Here is a 21,586-nt window from a genome sequence, read left to right on the forward strand (position 1 = left end):
ATATAAATAGCATAGAATCCGCTGCAAGTAAAAAATGCAGTTAGTTTAAGACATAGATAATCCACAATGCAAACAAATTGACGAGACCAAAGAATAAAGATTCCCTTTAACAAAAAAGGTGAGTGTAGCCAAAATATCTAAAGTAGGGTCAAGAAGGGACCAAAAAACGTTGTGAACGCTTGAATGAGAGAGAAAAGAAATATATATTTTAACTTTATCTTTTACTCTTACTCCTATTCTATTTATCTCCAGCGCAAGCAAGATTTTGTTAGTCATATATATAAATATACAAATCTTTTTATTGCATATACATATTTCTAAATTTTATTATTAATAACAATTTTTATTTATAACAATTTTGATATCCGCAATTATTAGATATCGCACAAGAAATTCAATATTGCTCACTTGTGTCTCGTTGTCACACTTTGAAACTATCCTTCCACACATCATATGAATGACTAACGTCAAGATTTGATATTAAAATCTGTCTATCTGAGATTGCGCGTGAGCTTAAAATGCTCTTTCCTTTACTCTTTATTCCAAGGACAAAGCCTAAAAAACGCAAAGAATGTGTGGAATTCCTTTGTTATTCTCTAAAGGTTCTCAGCCACATTGCAGACGAGATAGCCACCTTGCAGCCAATGAAGAAGATAGGCTGAAAGCGCAAAGCGCACTGAAAGCATGAAAACCCTCGTTCGTATAGCTCAGCGCTCAGCGGGTGGGTCTAGAAAAAATAGAATCTTCAATATTTATAAATAAAATATTACTTTATTACAATTATTTCTTTAAAGATAAGAAATGATTTTTAATAGAAATGTGCGAATATATTGGCCAAGAGTGGATTTTTACATCTAAAATGTACTTTGTAATAATAAATTAGAATTATTATTAATTAATAATTGTTTTTAATTAAAATCTTAAATATAAGTGAATTATTTACTTTATATTTAAAATATATTTCTTCTTTTATTATATATATGTTAGAAGAGTATCTCTGTGTACTCGCATTATTACTTATAATTACTTATTTGATTTACGCGGGCTCTAGCCTCCGCGGGGGGATAGTTTCTTTTGTTTCATATACATATAATGGTCAGTCGGTCTCGGTCGGTGCCCCCCGTCGGTCGCTCGCGGACAAGCTCAATGCAGATATCGTATTGTCTATATATCTCACAGGATCGTTATTACTAACCGGACATTCATATATCAAGTATAATAAACATACAGTTAAATATATGTGACTCGTGAGTTGGTTACTCTGCCTAATCCTGACATATTAATATTATTTTATAATATTAAATATATGTCTTATATTTTATATTTTCTTATCATCGCCAATATTCCCACTTCGCTCGAAATTCGTACCTTTATATCCATCAAAGGAAAATAGAAAACAAAAGATATATATCTGTCCTCTTTTATGTTCGAAGTTAGGCCCACCCACTGAGCGTCGTTTCATGCTTTTAGGGCCACTTCAACCAAACTCCGATTAACTTAAGGGTCGGCAGGCGACCCAGGCAAACTCCGAATTAATGTTGGAGACCTCGCGCGGTGACAACGCGAAACTCCGGTTTCAGTGTTACCAACGTTGAAAAACCAATTTCAGGTTCTATGTAGTGGTGTATATCCGTACACGTACACACTATTGCATTGCTCACGCGGACGCACGGTAGAGAGACAAGGATCGATAATCACGTTATCCTTGTTCCTCTACCGTGCTAATCACGTGACATGCTACATGCGAGATACGGCCTGAAAATGCTTTCTGGCCTTCCGTAGCAGAAGGCAGGAATGTAGCAAGGCTAATAAGCACCCACTTTTTGTAAATTTTATATATGCTTATGCACATATGTGCGTATATATAACAAATAGTATCAAAAATTTATATATATGTCTCCAAATTGTACAATGATAAATAATAATGATAAAATAATAATTCGCAGAGTGAACTAATATACAACATGTAAGACACGGGCGCTTATTAGACTTGGCAATTTATTGCTTTTTCACTTGTACTTTTTCATCGATATTTTATATGTATCGTCAGCGCGATAGAGAGACAAGGAGAGAATTCTTGTCTAACATGTAGTGGCAATTGTAGATTTATAGGCTAACAAATATGTATTACTTACTTTTTGATTATATTGATGTTACTGTATAAGAATATTTGCTCCATATAAATCGTGATGTAAAGAACATACGAGTAACATATTATAAATAGCTCAATGCAAGGTGTTCGGTCTGTCACCCTGAAGACTCAAGTTCAAGTCTATCGATATGATTTTTTTTTATAATATATTAGAATATATAAAAATTATTTTAAAAAATATATTTTTAAAGGCGATTAACTTTAAGAATTTTTAAATATTGAAAATATCAATTATTTTACAACTATCATATACATAAAAATGCAAAATAATTCCGTGAATAAATTATAATGTATCCTGTAATAAATCAATAACTAATATATATATATATATATATATATATATATATATTGATTACTGATTTAGAGAGATAGATTTATTACTGGATTAATTTATTTACCGAATTTTTTGCATTTATATATACAATGTGTTTGTAGTTGTAAAATTATTGAAATATTTTCAATATTTAAAAATTCTTAAGTATATCGCCTTTAGTTAATAATTTCTATATATTCCAATAATAATAAATATAAAAAAAAATATATATACCGATAGACTTGAACTCGAGTTTTCAGGGTGATAGACCGAACACCTCTTGCATTGAGCTATTTATATGTTATTCATAAGTTCCTTATATTATTCTTTATGCAGCTGATATTTTTATACAGTAACATCAATATATAATCGAAAAGAAATCAAGATAATACATACTTGTCAATCATATATATACATATATATATAAACTTATAAATATTTTAAATATTCTTTCTAAATTATACATATATATAATAATCTTTAAAAAATATATATATTTTAATATTTAATAAATCATTATTCTATAATTTGAGATACATAATATATGCGAGATACGGCATACAATAAGATACAATTATTGGAAGATATGGTTAGGAGCAAGATCTAAGATATCGCGTTATCCTCGTTTTACATATACAGAGAAACAAAGGTAATACGATAGCCGGTTCTTACTGACATATCTCGCAATAATCGCATCCGTGTGCTCAATATATTAGTATCTGTGCCTACATGGACGCTACTACATACGTAATGCAAGAGAGACAAAGACAGAACGATTATCTCTCTCCTTGTCAAGCTGTCAGTATGTTACCACAGAAATTTCCCCATGACTTGCTCCTTATAGATGATCTAGTGAGAATCGTTCATCCCAAATTTTACATCGAAGAAGTTACATAGCTTCGTGAAATTTTTTTTAATATATTCTTTATATAATGAAGCAAAGCGCTAAAGAGTCGGATTTTGCATTTTCGCTCTTAAAAATTTATAATAAATTAAATACGGACTCATGGCCAACCCAACCTTACCCGTTGCTAGTTGCGCATTTCCCCAAGTTTTATAAAAATTTTATTTTTATCTTTTTTCCAAAAAATAGCTCTTTAGCTCCTTGCGGACAATCTTACTGATTATAAATATCATTTATTTAATGAGATTCATTCAGTATTTTGGCTAAAATATGGAATATACGAATCCGTAGTTCTCGGCCGGCCGCTGGAGGTCTCCACCATGTCTCCTGCCGACCCTTAATCGTTGATTAAAGGATTGCCAACATGGCAAAACAATTCAGTGTGACCAACTGTATTTTTCTGGCGATATAAATCGTCGTAACCTAAATCTTTCGTTACATATTTTTGGTGCAGTATGTAGTATTGTAGAAAAGAAAGATAGCATTGAGATAAAATATAACATGGAAAGAATTATTAATATTTTATTTAATGAATATGAATATGATGAATACGATGAATATTTTCAAGAAAATGGACGAAGACCATGTTTAATTAGACCACGCATTAATTATTTAGAAATTTTTGATGAAGTTAGCTTCAAAGCAAGATTTGTAATATCAAGACATAGTTTCATGATGCTATTAGAAAGAATTCAAGATGAAATACAACATAAAACCGATCGGTATGTATGTGAATATTCTATATAATACATAAAAATATACAGTACAGATATACTTGAAATTTATGTTTTTATATTTTACAGTAATAATGCCATTCCACCTTCAATTCAATTAATGGTTACTCTACGATTTTACGCAACTGGATCTTTTTTACAAACTGTTGGTGATTTTTGTGCAATTAGTGAAGCAAGTGCACACAATATAATTCATCGAGTTTCTCCTGTTATTGCTGCATTAAAAGCTGAAATTATTAAATTTCCTACAGAAGGAATTCGTCAAAGCCAACAAGAATTTTTTCAAACAGCTAGATTTATTCGTGTTATTGATTGCATGGATTGCACTCATGTCAGAGTTCAATCATATGGTAAGAAAAATTTATTTCTAAAACACTCTTTAAAACATGTCCTTGAAACATATCCTTTAAAATATTCTTGTTTACTCTTTATTCTTAGGTGGAGAAGAGAGTGAATTGTATCGTAACAGAAAAGGCTATTTTTCTTTGAACGTGCAAGTAATTATAAACGCAAGACTGGAAATAATTGATATAGTAGCGCGTTGGCCAGGATCTACACACGATTCCACTATATTTAACCATTCCAGAATTAAAAATTTGTTTGACGCAAATAGATTCGATGATGCTTTACTTCTCGGAGATTCTGGTTATCCGAATCTACCATACTTAATGACTCCGTTATTAAATCCTACAACACCAGCAGAACAACTTTATAATGAAGCTCAAATACGAACACGTTCAAAAATTGAAAGGTGTTTTGGCATTTGGAAAAGAAGATTTGCAGTTTTATCAATTGGATCGCGTTTTGAAAGAGTTGAAAAGACGCTTCCTATTATTATAGCAACAGCTGTATTACATAACATCGCTCAGCAAGAAAATGAATTAAATTATAATTTAGTTAATCCTGATATATATAATAATGTTATTGCACAAGTACGGAATGTAAATTTGGATAATAGGAACATCAATGATGAACGACAACGTCTAATTTTGGAATATTTTCATAGGTAATAAAAATTTGATTAAAAGTAATCATAGTATATGATACATAATTTGATAACTAATATGTTTCAATAATTACAGATTACTTTAAAATACAAAAATTATTTGAAGACATGAAACAATAAAAATATGAACAATAAATGAACAAAAGCGAATTAAACTCTATTTTGGATTCATTTATAAAGTGATAAATAGTTACTAAATATTAACTTTATGAAGAAAGTAATATGAAGGTAACATGAGAAAAAAGTAACAAGAATTTTAATTTGTTTTATATTTTTTGTACTTTGTAGTAAATAAATGATATACAATCATATATTGGTCTTTTTTGTAACACTACATTTTTAACACAATTCTTTTCAGATTTTTAAACAACAAGAGTAATTTAAAGTAATGCATGTTTTATACGAGATCCATTACATGTCTTTTAAACTATTTATATATATATATATATATATATATATATAAAATACTAATTAACAGTCTTATTAAGGAAGTTAAACTCAAATCTCTTCCCTTTTTCAAATGAAATTAACATAAAATATATATTTTGTATGCAAGATGCCGTGTTCTCTATTTCCAAAATCAACATAACTAAATACATATATTATCTATTTTGTAAGAGTTATCACATTTCTTTATAAACTGATATTAATTAAATCAAATTAAATAGAAGTTAATAAATTCAAAAATAAAAAATAAATATTAACAATCAATTGCAAAAGTTTAAATTTAAATAATTATTAGATACTATTAATATATTAATATATTAAAATATTAATATATTAACAATAAGAATTACTATTAACGGCCGAAAAGGCGTTAGTTAAAGTATTTATTTAAAAAGCAGAGAAAAATATAGAATCGAAAGGATCTGAATAGCTCAGATGGAAGAGCAGTCGCCCGGCAAGCGAAAGGTCTCGGGTTCGATTCCCGATTCAGCGACTTTCGGATTTATATTTTTCTCTCGCATTTAATTCTTTAGGGGGGTTTAGGGGGGTTAGAGGGGGATGTATAGAATAAAAATCTCAAGTATGAGATTATTCCATACAAGACTTGGCAGTATACCAAGCAGTAAAATTCGTGCCCTATGCACAATTAATTTAATTCCAGCGAAAAAATCAAATTTTCGTTGGAATACGCATCAACATCCGCGTTCGGCTCTTAAGGCCCTATCACTTATATTAATATTTTAAAAACTTTTGAATTATCTTATAAAAGTAATATTACTTCTTTTCTCTCTTCAATCATTTTTTTCATTGCTTTTTCTTTTTCTATGGACACTTTTAATAATTCTATTTTTAATTTTTCTTTTTCAAGTTTAGTTTATAGTATGTCGATTTCATAATTCCTTTTTTCTTTTTCATTTGTTTGCAGTGTATGTATTAATTCAGTTTTAGCTTCATTTAATGTTTTAACCATTTAATCATTTTCTTTGAGTTTTCTGTTTTTCGAGTTCACATTTTTTGACGTCGTAGGTGTATCTTCAATCTGTAGTGGCACACTTTTTTGCAATTTTAATTTTTTTGGGTTCCAAGAGTTCCAATTATTAATTTCTTTATTTTCAACTAAATACTAAAAATTGGAAATATAAAATTTAGAATGTAATAAAATTTCACAATTTATAATAATTTAATTTTTGGTAACTTACTGAAAATACCTGCGTTGTATCATTTTCATTTTCTTGTAATATATTACCATTTTGATCTTGTAATATATTATCAACAGTACTGACATTTTCTATAGTACAGTCAGAATCTATAATGCAATCAGAATCAAATGGATTAGCTAATCCATATACTGTTGTTTCACCTATAATTTCTCGGGCTCGTTCAAGCAAAGGATTTTTTTCTACAATCACTACACCTCCACCCATAAATGTTATAAAAATTTATCAAATTAAAATCTTAGTGATAGTTTTAATAATAAATAAATTTACCTGTTTTATAACTTTCACGCTTAAGTATTGCGCAGTATTTTCTTGTCTCTCTTTTCAAATTATCCCAACAAAGACGTATACTTTTTTCAGATCTGATAATTGTTCTATTCTTGTTGTACTCAATTGTTATATTCGTCCATGCTTCTTCTTTTTGTACATTAGTTATTAGTCCAGGTAATGGGGAGTTTTAAATGGAATTAAGTCGGGAAGTTTTGAAAATTGGTGAAGCTGTATATTTTTGTGATCCTAACAACATACTAAATTTGCAACCTCGACATTTTTCCGCCGGCGCCGCTAGCTTATTAAAATGGCGGCAAAAACCTGTTTTTTTCAAAATATCTCGGTTCTCATGCATTCTAGCGCAAAAATAGTTATTATAAAAAAGAAAGAGAATAAAATTTACTACAATTAAGGTTGTATACAATTTTTTCGTACAATCAATAGTTTCAGTGAAACAGCCCTAGGAAAGTGAAGTATTTTCTTTCGTATCTAGAAAAAGTGCATTTTTTCGTACTCATTTTATTTATTATCAGTTTTTTTATCAGGTGGTACTATTTTTACTTTCTGCATTGTGTTTATCATTTTGTAATATTATTTGAACATAATAACGTAATAACTCATTTCCACACCACCCTTTGAGGTAGAGTATATAGTAGACAATCTTGCATCCTGCCATGGTCGTGCCTTATGAATTGAAGTAAGTTGAAATAACGATGATATGAAATCTATAACAGTTGACGATTTGAACGCGTCAAGTTTACTTTTGATCTGGTTGCAGCACAGGATAAATATCACATATCCTGCATGAAAAAACTGTCTAAGCCACCAATAATTGGTGGAGAGGAACCAACTACAAATGTAGATGAGGCAATGGGAAACACATACTCTTTTTCGAGAAAAACATTTTTTTTTAAACGCGCCATATATTCTATCTCAAAGGGTGATGTGGAAATGAGTTTATTGTGGCATTATGTTCAAATAATATTACAAAATGATAAACACAATGCAGAAAGTAAAAACAGTACCACCTGATAAAAAAACTGATAATAAATCAAATGAGTACGAAAAAATGCACTTTTTCTGGGTACAAAAAAAAATATCTCACTTTCTTAGGGCTATTTCACTGAAACTATTGATTGTACGAAAAAAATGTATACAACCTTAATTGTAGCAAATTTTATTCTTTTTCTTTTTCATAATAACTATTTTTGCGCTAGAATGCATGAGAGCCGAGATATTTTGAAAAAACAGGTTTTTGCCGCCATTTTAACAAGCTAGCAGCGTCGGCGGAAAAATGTCGAGGTTGCAAATTTAGTATGTTGTTAGAGTTACAAAAATCTACAGCTTGACTAATTTTCAAAACTTCCCGACTTAATTCCAAGTAGACCTTCTTTTTTCTCCCCGTTGCCTGGACTATATATATTGTCCGTTTGTTTGTTTTCAATTATGTGACGATATAAAAAAATTATATTTAATAAATCATTTTTTTCAGAATTTGTAAAATTTCTTGTTCGTTGCATTTTGTCAATATTCTGCAAATTATGTATTATTTGTGTATTTAATAATTTTAATAAAATTTATTTTTCGTATCTATTTACTCAAATAAACTCAAAAAATAATTTTTCAATTATATAGTTACATCGGGTATAGATCCTGGCCAATGTGCTACTACATCAATTATATCCAATCTTGTGTTAATAATTACTTGTATGCTTAAAGAAAAATAGCTTCTTCTATCTTGCGATACAAATTATTTTATTTTAGGTTACGACGATTATGTCGCCAGAAAAATACAGTTGGTCACTGAATTGTTTTGCCATGTTGGCAATCCTTTAATCAACGATTAAGTTAATCGGAGTTTGGTTGAAGTGGCCCTTAGTGCATTTTGCGCTTCCACCCTCCCATTGACTGATGCAAGATGACTGTCGAGTCTGCAGTATGGTAACAACGTGTTCTCAGTCTCCGACTATCTATGGTGTAGCAAACCTCGTGTTCTCTACCAAAGTGATTTAGTTAGTGCACAAAATATCAAGTGATTCGTTAGAAACGAATTAAAACTGCAAATTGTGCTATATTATTTTCGCAATTAAAATGATTACGAATTTGCCTAATGAGTTGAATTTAATAATTCTAAAAGATAAGAATATTGACGTCGAGGACATCGTGAATTTTAGTTCCACGTGCACGCAATTTCGGTGCATGTTCCACGATACCATTCTCTGGCAGAAAAAGTTTCCTCAGACGTAAGTTTTTAAACTGTAAATTGTTTTGTTATTTTATTTTATTAACATGCATCGCGCGCGTGCGTGAACATAAAAAGATAAGATCAGGCTAAATTTCAAGAATTCTGTTATCTCTAAAACAGTTCTCGCACAGTGGCAATCATGTATAATGCCCTTCCATAAGTTTATTTGAAAAAAATAAATAGAAAAATTTTTTAACAATTACTCTTTACGAAAAAATCGTATTTTTGATTAAAAAAATGAGATCAGGCTAAATCTCAAAAGTTCTGTTATCTCTAGAATAGTTCTCGTATACTTGCGCACATCTACAATGCCCTTCCATAAAGTTTATTTGATAAAAATTAATAGACAATTTTTTTAACAATTAATTTTTACGAAAAACTTGTATTTTCGAATAAAAAAATGAGATCGGGCTAAATCTCAAGAGTTCTGTTATCTGTAGAACAGTTCTCGTACAGTTGCACACATCTACAATGCCCTTCCATTGAGTTTATTTGATAAAAATTAATGGAAAATTTTTTTAACAATTATTCCTTACGAAAAAATCATATATTGGATTAAAAAGCTTAGATCAGGCTAAATTTCATAAGTTCTGCTATTTTTAAAACAGTTTTGGTACAGTTGCACACAGGTACAATGCCCTCCCATATAGTTCATTTGATAAAAATAAATAGAAAATTTTTTTAACAATTATTTTTTACGAAAAAATCGTATTTTCGAATAAAAAGATGAGATCAGGCTAAATTTCAAGAGTTCTGTTATCTCTAAAACAGTTCTCGCACAGTGGCGATCATGTACAATGCTCTTCCATTAAGTTTATTTGATAAAAATAAATGGAAAATTTTTTTAACAATTATTCCGTACGAAAAAGTCGTATTTTCGATTAAAAAGATGAGATCAGGCTAAACTTTAAGAGTTCTGCTATTTTTAAAATAGTTCTCTAAAATAGTACAGTTGCACACATGTACAATGCCCTTCCATAAAGTTTATTTGATAAAAATATATAACAAATTTTTTTAAATATTATTTTTTACGAGAAACTCGTATTTTTGAATAAAATGTTGAGATCGGGCTAAATTTCAAAAGTTCTGTTATTTCTAAAACAGTTCTCGCACAGTGGCGATCATGTATAATGCTCTTCCATAAAGTTTATTTGATAAAAATAAATGGAAAATTTTTTTAACAATTATTTCTTACGAAAAAATCGTATTTTTGATTAAAAAAATAAGATCAGGCTAAACTTTAAGAGTTCTGCTATTTTTAAAATAGTTCTTGTACAGTTGTACACATGTACAATGCCCTTTCATAAAGTTTTTTAATAAAAATAAATAGAATATTTTTTAACAATTATTCTTTACAAAAAAATCGTACTCTTGATTAAAAAAATGAGATCAGGCTAAACTTCACAAGTTCTGCTATTTTTAAAATAGTTCTTGTACAGTTGCACACATGTACAATGCTCTTCCATTAAGTTTATTTGATAAAAATAAATGGAAAATTTTTTTAACAATTATTCCGTACGAAAAAGTCGTATTTTCGATTAAAAAGATAAGATCAGGCTAAACGTTAAGAGTTCTGCTATTTTTAAAATAGTTCTCGTACAGTTGCACACATGTACAATGCCCTTCCATAAAGTTTATTTGATAAAAATATATAAAAAATTTTTTTAAATATTATTTTTTACGAGAAACTCGTATTTTTGAATAAAATGTTGAGATCGGGCTGAATCTCAAGAGTTCTGTTATCTCTAAAACAGTTCTCGCACAGTGGCGATCATGTATAATGCTCTTCCATAAAGTTTATTTGATAAAAATAAATGGAAAATTTTTTTAACAATTATTTCTTACGAAAAAATCGTATTTTTGATTAAAAAAATAAGATCAGGCTAAACTTTAAGAGTTCTGCTATTTTTAAAATAGTTCTTGTACAGTTGCACACATGTACAATGCCCTTTCATAAAGTTTTTTAATAAAAATAAATAGAATATTTTTTAACAGTTATTAATATATTTATTAAGCGGTAGATTAATTTCTATTTCATTAATTAGATATCGTGCACATTCGTTAACACTACAATAAATTAAATTTAATTGATTCAAATTTGCGTTCACACAATCAACTATATTTTCTAATCCTAAAAAAGTTGCTCTCTGCATCACTATTGCGACGTTGTAAGTTTTTCGTTTCTTCGCTACTGGTGCGTTTGTTTCCTCATCTTCGACGTTATCGGAAGAAGTATCTCCTTGTTCATTTTCACGATACGCTAGTAGAACAGCTTTTGCCCCATACGCGGTGATAAAATTTATAATTATCTTGTTGATAATAATTGAACTCAAATTAATTTTATCACCGTTTAAGTATGCAGACATCCGTTCTATATTTTCTTAAAATTTCTGCCACGATTCCATGTCGAAGCAAATACCTGACGCTCCATAAGATGTTAATTTAACAATCGGTTTAAAATCCAGCTCGTCTCCGTTCGCAGCCATCAGTCCCACATGAAGTTTCTTTGTATAGGTTGCATTCAGTCCATACGTTGTGGACAACAGCATATGCTGATTTATTTTTTCCTCGTCGTTGCATCCTGGTTTGGAAACACAGTAGGAAGCCGATGATTTCGCAAAATTTGAAATTTTCTCGTGATTACTCATGATGATTGTTTTTTCTCGAAAAAAATTATCGAATATGCGCCGAAAGAGAAGTATTCGTTGAATAAGTATCGAGAACCGTAAACTTTCTTATTAACGAAACTGAGCGTTTGGATGTCGGCGAACGAATGAGATTATTCTTTCCGAATAACCACAGGAAAAGAGATAAAATAGAAAAGTGGAGGGGAAATGCGCGCGCACAATAATGAAAAACAACCCTGATATGGAATTTTACAAACAATTTAGAAGAAATAAAAAAACAAAATATTAGTAGAGTATAAACTATTAAGAATGTACAGCTGTATTTGACAAAAATGCAACGCGATTGTTTACAAGCTATAAATTCCAAGATAAATTTTATAACAAAAAAAAATGTTTATCTCAGCCTCAGTCTTTCTGAAACCTTATCGTAAAGTTTATCCAGTATAAATAAAGGGCGATACATAAAATTATCTGTTCCTGATATTTATGATTTTCCCCCGAAAATCTTTCAGGGGATATTAAATTTTGTAAAATAATCTTGTCCAATAGGAGATAGAGAAATTTTTTCCAAATCTCCTTCCTAGAAAGAGGCGTTTTCATAAAACGGGTATAAATACGAGTTTAAGGGTTAGTAAAAATCAATTTCGAGTTTACGCTAACGAATTACTTGTGTTTTCCAACGTGTGCGTGAGTGTAAAAAAATTTAATTATAGCGAATCTTAGAAATGTCATCGAGAGCTGTATTTTGCTTTCGCAGAGTTTGTGCGGAAAAAATATGGGAAAATTTTTGTCGGAGTTATCGAACATCGATGAAACGAATTACCATATTTTTGGAAAATTCGCGGGTGAGTGTCCTAGCGTAGTGCTCGCGGTTTTATTCCGTCTGGGACATTTTGTCAATATTCGTGAACTTTTGTACATTGCCGGGGAAGTGATAGAAGCGCGACGATATTTTGGTGATAGCGAAGAAGATGTGGGAGGACACATAGAATTTCTTCTCTTGCATCATCAACGTTTTCTTCCGAGGAGCGTTGAAAATGGTAAGTTTTTATTTTTTTTCTATTATACAAGTAATTATAGAGCAAATTTAATTATAAAAATTAATAACTTTTTAGACATTGCGCAACGTATAACACTCACCTCGGGCTAATCACTGAAGTTGGACAATTTCGTGCGACTCCGCGAATAATAGAGAATCGTCGAGTAGATTTACGGTTATCACTAGTTCGTGATAGAAGACGTCGAGCGGAAACTTCGCCAGAGGCAGGACCCTCTCGAAAGTATTTAATATAAACTTAAACCTCGGTAGAAAGTAAAGTATCATATTCTTACAAATTCAAAAGGAGGCTATATGGAGCCACGCATAGGGTGTAGGTACGCAAATATTAAAAACAAACTTGTTGGAAAAACAAATTTGTTGAATCTAAACGTTTCGGTCCTTTCTTTGGACCTTCTTCAGTAAATTTAATAAAATAAATAATAATGGGGAATCTACATACTACCGCACGTAGCGCAAAAGCCGTGAGCCCCCCCTATCGATATCCCATTAGATAGACAAAGTGACATAATATGTCATGAGGTACTCAAAAGTGGACTATAATGACGAGTATAGTGAGGAATTTCCGAAAGGGGGCTCACGGCTTTTGCGCTACGTGCGGTAGTATGTAGATTCCCCATTATTATTTATTGTATTAAATTTACTGAAGAAGGTCCAAAGAAAGGACCGAAACGTTTAGATTCAATAAATTTGTTTTTCCAACAAGTTTGTTTTTAATATTTGCGTACCTACACCTTACGCGTGGCTCCATATAGCCTCCTTTTGAATTTGTAATTTATCAATGCAGGGAGCCTACATTGTTACTTATTATCATATTCTTATTAAGAAATTTTAAAATATTGGATGTTTCAGGACAAGCGCGTATCGTTTCGAATCCGGAGATCGAACATCCGGTTATTGATTTAACCGACGATGAACCGAATAGTGAGGAAAATGTCACGGAAGAACCACGTGAGCAAACTCCTCGTGAAGTAAGTCTCTTCGACGTAGTTACTATTTTTACACAACAACAAGAAAATGAGCAAGATGCAATTTCTTCTTCTGAGAATGAAAGAAAAGAGGAAGAAGATGAAGAAGAAGAAGAAGAAGAAGAAGAAGATGAGGAGGAAAAAGAAGAAGGAGAAGAAGGGGGCGAAGAAGAAGAAGAAGAGAAAGATCAGGAGGGAGAGGAAGAAATAGGAGCGGAAGGTAATGACTTTACATAATTTAACTAATTATCTCTTTCTTGATTAAATTTTATTTTAATTAAATAAAATTTTATTAGAATTTTCTTACTCTCCAATTATCGATCCGCGTGTTTCGTACTCTCCGCGGTGTAACCATAAAGGCTCATTGGAAAAAGAGAGGAAAAACAAAGGATAAGTGTGAGTCATTGCTAGAATTTTAACATCTCTTTATAAAACTCCAATACGAGAGAGTAAAACATTACTTTATTGAATTTTTATTTTAAATAAATCATTTTTAATCTTTTTCTCAGTGCAAATAGGTAGGGGACGGAGCGTGGAACAACGGCAAGAAGCCAACGAGGAATCTCTCAATCTCCCTGTCGCCAATCGTGAAAATTTGTGAGAGGAGGAAGAAGAAGAAGACGACGAGGCAACACAGGAAGCAGAAGAAGAAATAGCTCGTCGGGTAAATTATAATTTTAGATATATTGTATTATTAGCGGAAAACGCGCGACGAAATTTTAGAAATTTCGGAATAGAGGGAAGAGAGGCGACTTTTCATATACGACCGGTACCCGAGGGTGAGATCGTTTACGAGTGGTTAGAAAGCGCATTTCGCGAACTCCACACATACGCAATACAGTCGTGTGAAGTGGGCGATTACATAGGGCTTTCTTTTGACTCCGAGAATTTAATCCGTGGTCCAGCCGGTATATTATTCCGACCTTCGTGCGATTTGACACATGAAAATATTTGGGGACTTGTAAGCTCGTTATCGCAGAGCTCCGGTGGGCTCGATATGACGCAAGATTTTAACATTCGCGTTTTTAGAGTCACACCCCCTGCGGGAAGCGGACGAAATGTTAACGCATCTACCCGTGAAGTTATTGCTAAGCGTTCTATTTTAACAATTTCTAACGCAGATAATCTATGTCTTCCTCGTGCACTTGTAGCTGCGCAAATTTTCAACAAGCGTGGAAATTTACGCATGGGACATTTGCACGAAAAATGGAATGCAGTGAGAAGACAAAACTCCGTGTTACAACGAGAATTAGCGTTGCAACTAATGAGCGATGCCGATGTCGCGATTCCGGAGGAAGGCTGTGGAATTCCCGAAATCGAACGCTTTCAGCAATATTTCGCCGCGGATAATATCGCCATTGTAATATATAATGGCGATACTTTTGGTCGGGGTGGTAAACCGTTATACGACGGAGTCGAATTTCTAGCCAATTTTCATCGCAAAACGAACTCTCGCTTAAATATACTATACCATAATAATATTAAACATTATGATGTAATGTTAAATTTAAGAGCCGCCTCTGAGGGTAGAGATTACTGCGTTCCCTGTAACATAAGCTATCGCATCGATAGGGGTGGACATCGATGCTCTAATAAATGCCCTCGTTGTAATGCCGTTCCGTCGTGTGAGTTGACTAACGAGGAGCCTATTAGATGCGAAATTTGTAGACTGAATTTTTTAACCGTGCATGCTTGGAGCGTCACCGCACTCAAAAATCGTACGATGGAAAATCGCGACGGAGTATTTGTGAAATTGTACAATTTTGCAACGGCTGCGGTTGCTTAATCCATAAAAATAAACGTCACGAATGCGGCGCGAGTTACTGTAACGTGTGTCGTTCTCTCCAACCTTTAAATCACCTTTGTTAGATGCTTCCTATCCCTCCTGATAACGATTCCGCCACTTCTAATACCGATCTTATCGATGATAATGGAGAGCTGCAACATTGTGGAAACGAGGGACCGAGTGAACGTACATGTGATAAAAGAAATCGCGTAGCATTTATATTTTACGATTTTGAGACGCGACAGGATCAAACGCTCCAAGGTACTGACAGTGTAAAAATTCATGTGCCTACACTTTGTGTTGCACAACAAATTTGTGTGTCGTGTGCCGATATAAACGAAACGTCGGTGAGATGTCGATGGTGTGGAGTTCGCGAATATATATTTCGTCGTAACCCGGTGCAGGAATTAGTATATTTCGCGACGCGCCCATTGAAATATTTTAAGCGACTAATTTGTATCGCGCATAATGCCAAATCGTTTGACGCACAATTTATTTTGCAATATATCGTTGAAAATCGAACATCATTAGTACCTCAGGTAATTTTAAACGGTACAAAAATAGTTGTTCTAACGGTAGGACATACGAAATTTATTGACAGTATTAATTACATGCCGATGCGCCTATCCGATTTACCTAAGGCCTTCGGTCTGACGGACACTTCGGGTAAAGGAGTTTTTCCACATTTATTTAATACTATCGATAATCAATCGTATGTCGGACCACTACCCGAAGTATACTATTATTCGCCCGATTCCATGAGAACAAGAGAACGTGAAAAATTTCTCGCGTGGCATGCCGAGATGACCCGTGAGAACTATGTGTTCGATTTTCAAAGAGAAATATTACAATATTGTCGCAAAGATGTAGATATTCTTAAGCGAGCTTGTATGGCTTTTAGGAAGATTTTTCTTCTACGCGGAAAGGTGTGTCCCTTCGAAGAATGCACCACTATTGCCTCTACTTGCATGAGAGTTTTTAGAACAAATTTTCAGCGCGATAGAGAGAGTGGTATCATTCCTGCAGGGGGTTATAGGAGTGTGAATATGCAATCGCGTAAGGCGCTGCAATGGCTGCTGTGGATTGAGCGTGAACTCGGTCATCACATTATTCATGCAGGACGAAGCCGGGAATATCGTCTGCCCGATGGCACTCGCGTCGACGGTTACGAGTCAGTGGAAAACGCTACTACCATACATCACGTGTTCTAGTTTCATGGATGTTACTGGCATGGGTGTCCGCGCTGTTTTCAAATTAATCGCGATAAATCGCTTTCGTCGGATCGCGTTGATACAATCGATTTACGATACGAACACACCATCGCAACGACGTTTCGTCTTCGAAGACGGAAATACAGGGTGACGGAGAAATGGGAGTGTGATTTTGATCCCGAAATGCGGGAAAATGACGAAATGCGGGGATATTTACAACAACATCCCGCGGTAGAAAACGAACCGCTCGATCCTCGTCAGGCCTTCTACGGTGGACGCACGGGAAATATTGTAACCCGATATGAGATTACAGAGAGCGAGAAAATACAGTACGTGGATGTGTGTTCATTGTATCCGTATGTATTAAAAACAGGCGTCTTCCCGATTGGACATCCAACAGTATACGTTGGCGAGGAATGCGTAACAATAATTGGAACGGCACCGGGGTATAATTTCGAGTCACTTGAAGGAATCATACGTTGTAAAATACTTCCTCTGCAAGATCTCTTTCATCCTGTATTACCGTATCGGGTACAGGGTAAATTGTTATTCGCGTTATGCCGCACTTGTAGCGAGACATTTTCGCACACCGAGTGCACTCGTGTCTATATTTCTTCTGAGCGCGAATTTGAGGGTACATGGATATCGTGCGAACTACAAAAAGCAATTGAAAAAGGATATTTTGTAACAGGGGTTAGCGAGATATGGCAGTACAATGTCACTCGGTACGATCCTTCTATGCGTCAAGGGGGTTTATTTACCGGTTATATAAATACATTTTTACAGTTAAAACAGGAGGCTAGTGGATGGCCGAGCGAATGCGTGGATGAAGATGCTAAAAAGCGTTATCTTCGTGAGTACGAGGAGAGAGAAGGTATCGTTCTTGAAAAGCACAACATCGCACAAAACTCCGGTCTACGCTCGGTCGCGAAACTATGCTTAAACTCTTTCTGGGGAAAATTCGGGCAACGTTCGAATTTACCAAAGACGGAAATTGTTAACACGCAACAACGTTTGATTAATTTACTCGCGAGCCCTCAGTACGAAATAACAGATATATTACCGGTAAACGATGAAGTGATATATGTCTCGACTCGATTACGCGAGGAGGCGATCCCACCATCGCATCTTACAAATGTTGTAATAGCAGCTTACACGACGCAAGCGAGATTAAAATTGTATGAATACTTATAGTACAATTAGATAGGCGCGTTTTGTATTATGATTATAATATTTTGTATACTGATTCTTGTATATATGTAAGCAGCGCTGATCCACACGAGTACGAACCACCCACGGGTAATTTTTTAGGCGATATGACTAACGAACTTGAAAGCTATGGGCTCGATAGTTATATAGAGTCGTTCGTGTCCGGCGGTCCAAAATTTTACGCGTATGTGGTTCGCACATCAGATGGTCAGATGCACAAAGTTTGCAAAATGAAGGGTATAACCCTAAACTTTGAAAATTCTCGTTTAATTAATTTTAATAGTATTAGGGAATTATTAATACAATGAGAAAGTGTGCAGCAGGAAAGAGAGATAGGAGAAAACGAGGAAAAAGAAATAACTCCGGAAACGTCAATAAATCTGCGATTCAGAGCCATTCGGCGTACAGCGTTTCACGAAATAATAACTCGTGATGAAACAAAAATATGTGCGCCGTGCTATTAAAGCGTAGATTTATTAACAATCGTTGTTCCCTCCCCTATGGATATTTAACTGTTTAAAAACGCAATATAATAATTCCGCGATCGCTTCTCTCTTCCACCTTCGCGCGTTTTTCACTTTATACAGCAAAATGTAGATATAATAAAATAGATAAGTAATTGTAAAATTGTCTTGTAAAAATAATATAAATTTTTGAAAAGTATAGGATATATTATAGTGCAGAATAGGATAGAATATAAATTATGGATATATCTTAATTAGAAAAAATATTTGTAATAACAGAAAAATTTTAATTATATTTAATAAGTGAAAAATTGTTAAATAAAAAATGTGAAATAAAACTTTTTTAATTTTATTATTAGGATTTTAAACGTACAAAGTATTTTTTACAATGTAAGAAGTGTAGTGACGCACGTACACTACGCATGACTCTCTCTTTTTCTATTTTTTTCAGTATCTACTTTATTTATTAAGAACACACGGCCATGTAAAACAAGCATTCTCTACCCTATCGTAAATCCGCGATTTTCACCGGTACGCGCGGCCGCGCGGGTTCGACACACATGGCCGAAACGTATTGTCTTCGGCATGTGTCGTCCAGAACCCTTTCGTAGCAATAGAGCGAAGCCGCGTGAGATCTCGGATTCCTACTAATTTATTATTTAACCATCTGTACCCACACGCAGGGACTGGAGAGGTCGGAAAAATAAAGTTAGTTCTTCTTCGACTTCCACCGCGGACAGACTCTCTGGTTCTAGCGTACGTATCAATAAATATTACAATCATTCTATACAAAGTCGCCTGTTATTATCTTCACTGTCAACATTCGCACCCACAGAAGATTAAATAAAATTTTTTCTTAAAATTTGTTTCATTAGAGATTATTTAATCCTTTATATATCCTGAGGAACCTTTCCCCGAAAAATTCTCTTAATATATATTTTACTATTGTTAGATAAAATCGAGCAAAATAAATGTAACCAATAAGGAGAAAAGTAAATAAAATGTAAAATTAAAACATTTATAACTTTATAATTTATTTTTTAAACTAACTAAATTTTTTTCCGTGAAATAAAGTCTAATAATAAAAGTTTCACAAAAGTTCTTTTCATCAAAAAATTATTTACCTCTTCTCGAAAACCTACTTGACTAAAAAGAAATATTTTTCTTTTAAAAAAAAATTACGTTTTTAATAAAAATCAAAGTACGAATTTTCTTCTCGCGAGATTCTCTCAGTCACGTACGTAGCCTATCATCGTTGTTAGCGCTGGAGATACACGCTGTCGCGAGCATTCTACGAATACGCTAATTAGCAGCACACCTCGACGCGCATCGGCTCGTCAGCTGGCACGATGCGTCCGAGATCGTTAGCGCGAGCATGCGGCCGCCGCGGTAGGGTCTCTGCGGGACGCTAATAAGCTTATTCCCGACTCGAGATATATATTAAAAATATTCAATGCGCGTGCGTATTTTTATACGCGAGTTATTGATATTAAGTTACTGTTTACCTTTTTTATTTATGAACTCACGCGTAAAACCTAGTTCATTTCGCGAAATGGACGTGCGCTGGAAACATCCCTGGACGTCGATCGTCTGCGGACCTACGGGATGCGGAAAAACGATTTTTGTAAAAACTTTTCTTCGATATTTATCCGCCATGTGCGAAGTTCGATTTGAGAGAATTTTATTTTATTATGCCGAATGGCAAGATGCGTATCAACGTCTGCAATGTGGTACGAGTGAAAATAATGAAGAAGGAAAAAACAATGTACACAAGAGCGGCTATGGTAATACTTTGCTAAAAATAAAGAAAAATACAATCGAATTTCACGAGGGGTTACCGCGACCGGAAGATTATTCCAACGATCCGCTATCTCCAAAATTAGTGATAATTGACGATCTTATGAGGGAATCGTCATCATGCGACGCTATCGTCGATCTGTTTACCAAAGGAAGTCATCATAAGAATCTCAGCGTTATACTCATCTCGCAAAATCTTTTCCACCAAGGCCGCGGACAACGAGATATATCTCTCAACGCTATTTATATAGTAATTTTCAAAAATCCGCGCGGTCGCGCTCAATTCGTCATCTCGCGCGTCAAGTATATCCCGACGATCCAAAATTTCTAGAAGAAGCATACGACGCTACTTCGCGACCTCACGGGTATTTATTGCTCGATCTGAAACAATCGACTCCAGACGAATATCGATTTCGTACGTGTATCTTTCCCAACGATACGATGCATTACGTGTACGTTCCTCATAGATCGATCAGTAGAACAGTAGCGAAGGACGTATAAAAGGAAAGTGCTTGCACGCGTATCTTTTCAGTTGCACAATTTTAGCGTAATGGTAACACGCGGGAAAAGACAACAAAAAAAGACGTCAACGACGTCAAAAAATTCACCCGACAACGCGATAAAAATTGCCAAACGTTCCATCGGCGAGAGAAATGCCTGTCATTTAAAAACTCTATGTTATCTGAAAAAAAATCAAAGATCATCGTTCTTACGTTCTGCCGACAATAATCTCATTAAGTGCATTCAAGAGTGTATTTATAATACGCTTGAGGGTAACGTAGAGCTCAAGAATCACGAAAATACGCGATTAGCCAAGCATAAATCTATTCTTCGGCGCATCGCTCTAAAACGCGACAACTGGAAAACTAAGAGAAATCTACTAGTACAGCGCGGTGGGTTTTTACCCTATCTTATCGCTCCTTTGCTCGGCGCTTTATTATCCCGGATTATCGGTGAGTGAAAAAAGCTTGCAAATATTACATCTGGGGTTCGAAAAGAATAAAACAGACGCGTTTGTTCGCTGTACGGAATAATGGAAAGAGCAAAAAAAATGGTGCTGATTTCTACGGAAAATCTCGAAAGAATGCGACAAATGCAGCATCAACAGCTACAACCGGAAATAACAAAAACTACAATAACCCTGGATAACTCGCCGAAGAAAAAAAATACGATATCTGA

At 33.7% G+C, this 21,586-nt stretch overlaps 1 protein-coding gene and 1 pseudogene across 1 annotated transcript; one reads left to right on the forward strand and one right to left on the reverse strand.

Moving 5' to 3' along the window:
• Window positions 1-11,276: 11,276 nt before the first annotated feature.
• On the reverse strand, window positions 11,277-11,936 carry LOC145947158 (uncharacterized; annotated as a pseudogene).
• Window positions 11,937-17,120: 5,184 nt separating this feature from the next.
• LOC145947159 (uncharacterized) lies at window positions 17,121-18,131 on the forward strand. The gene has a single exon (XM_083056943.1). The coding sequence runs from the start codon at window positions 17,121-17,123 to the stop codon at window positions 18,129-18,131; it is 1,011 nt and encodes a 336-aa protein (XP_082913069.1).
• The last annotated feature ends 3,455 nt before the right edge of the window (window positions 18,132-21,586 follow it).

The sequence above is a fragment of the Prenolepis imparis genome, unplaced genomic scaffold, assembly GCF_030444845.1.
Source record: "Prenolepis imparis isolate NDT839.2.m4 unplaced genomic scaffold, iyPreImpa1.0 SCAF_49, whole genome shotgun sequence".
In the NCBI taxonomy this organism is placed as follows: Eukaryota; Metazoa; Arthropoda; class Insecta; order Hymenoptera; family Formicidae; genus Prenolepis; species Prenolepis imparis.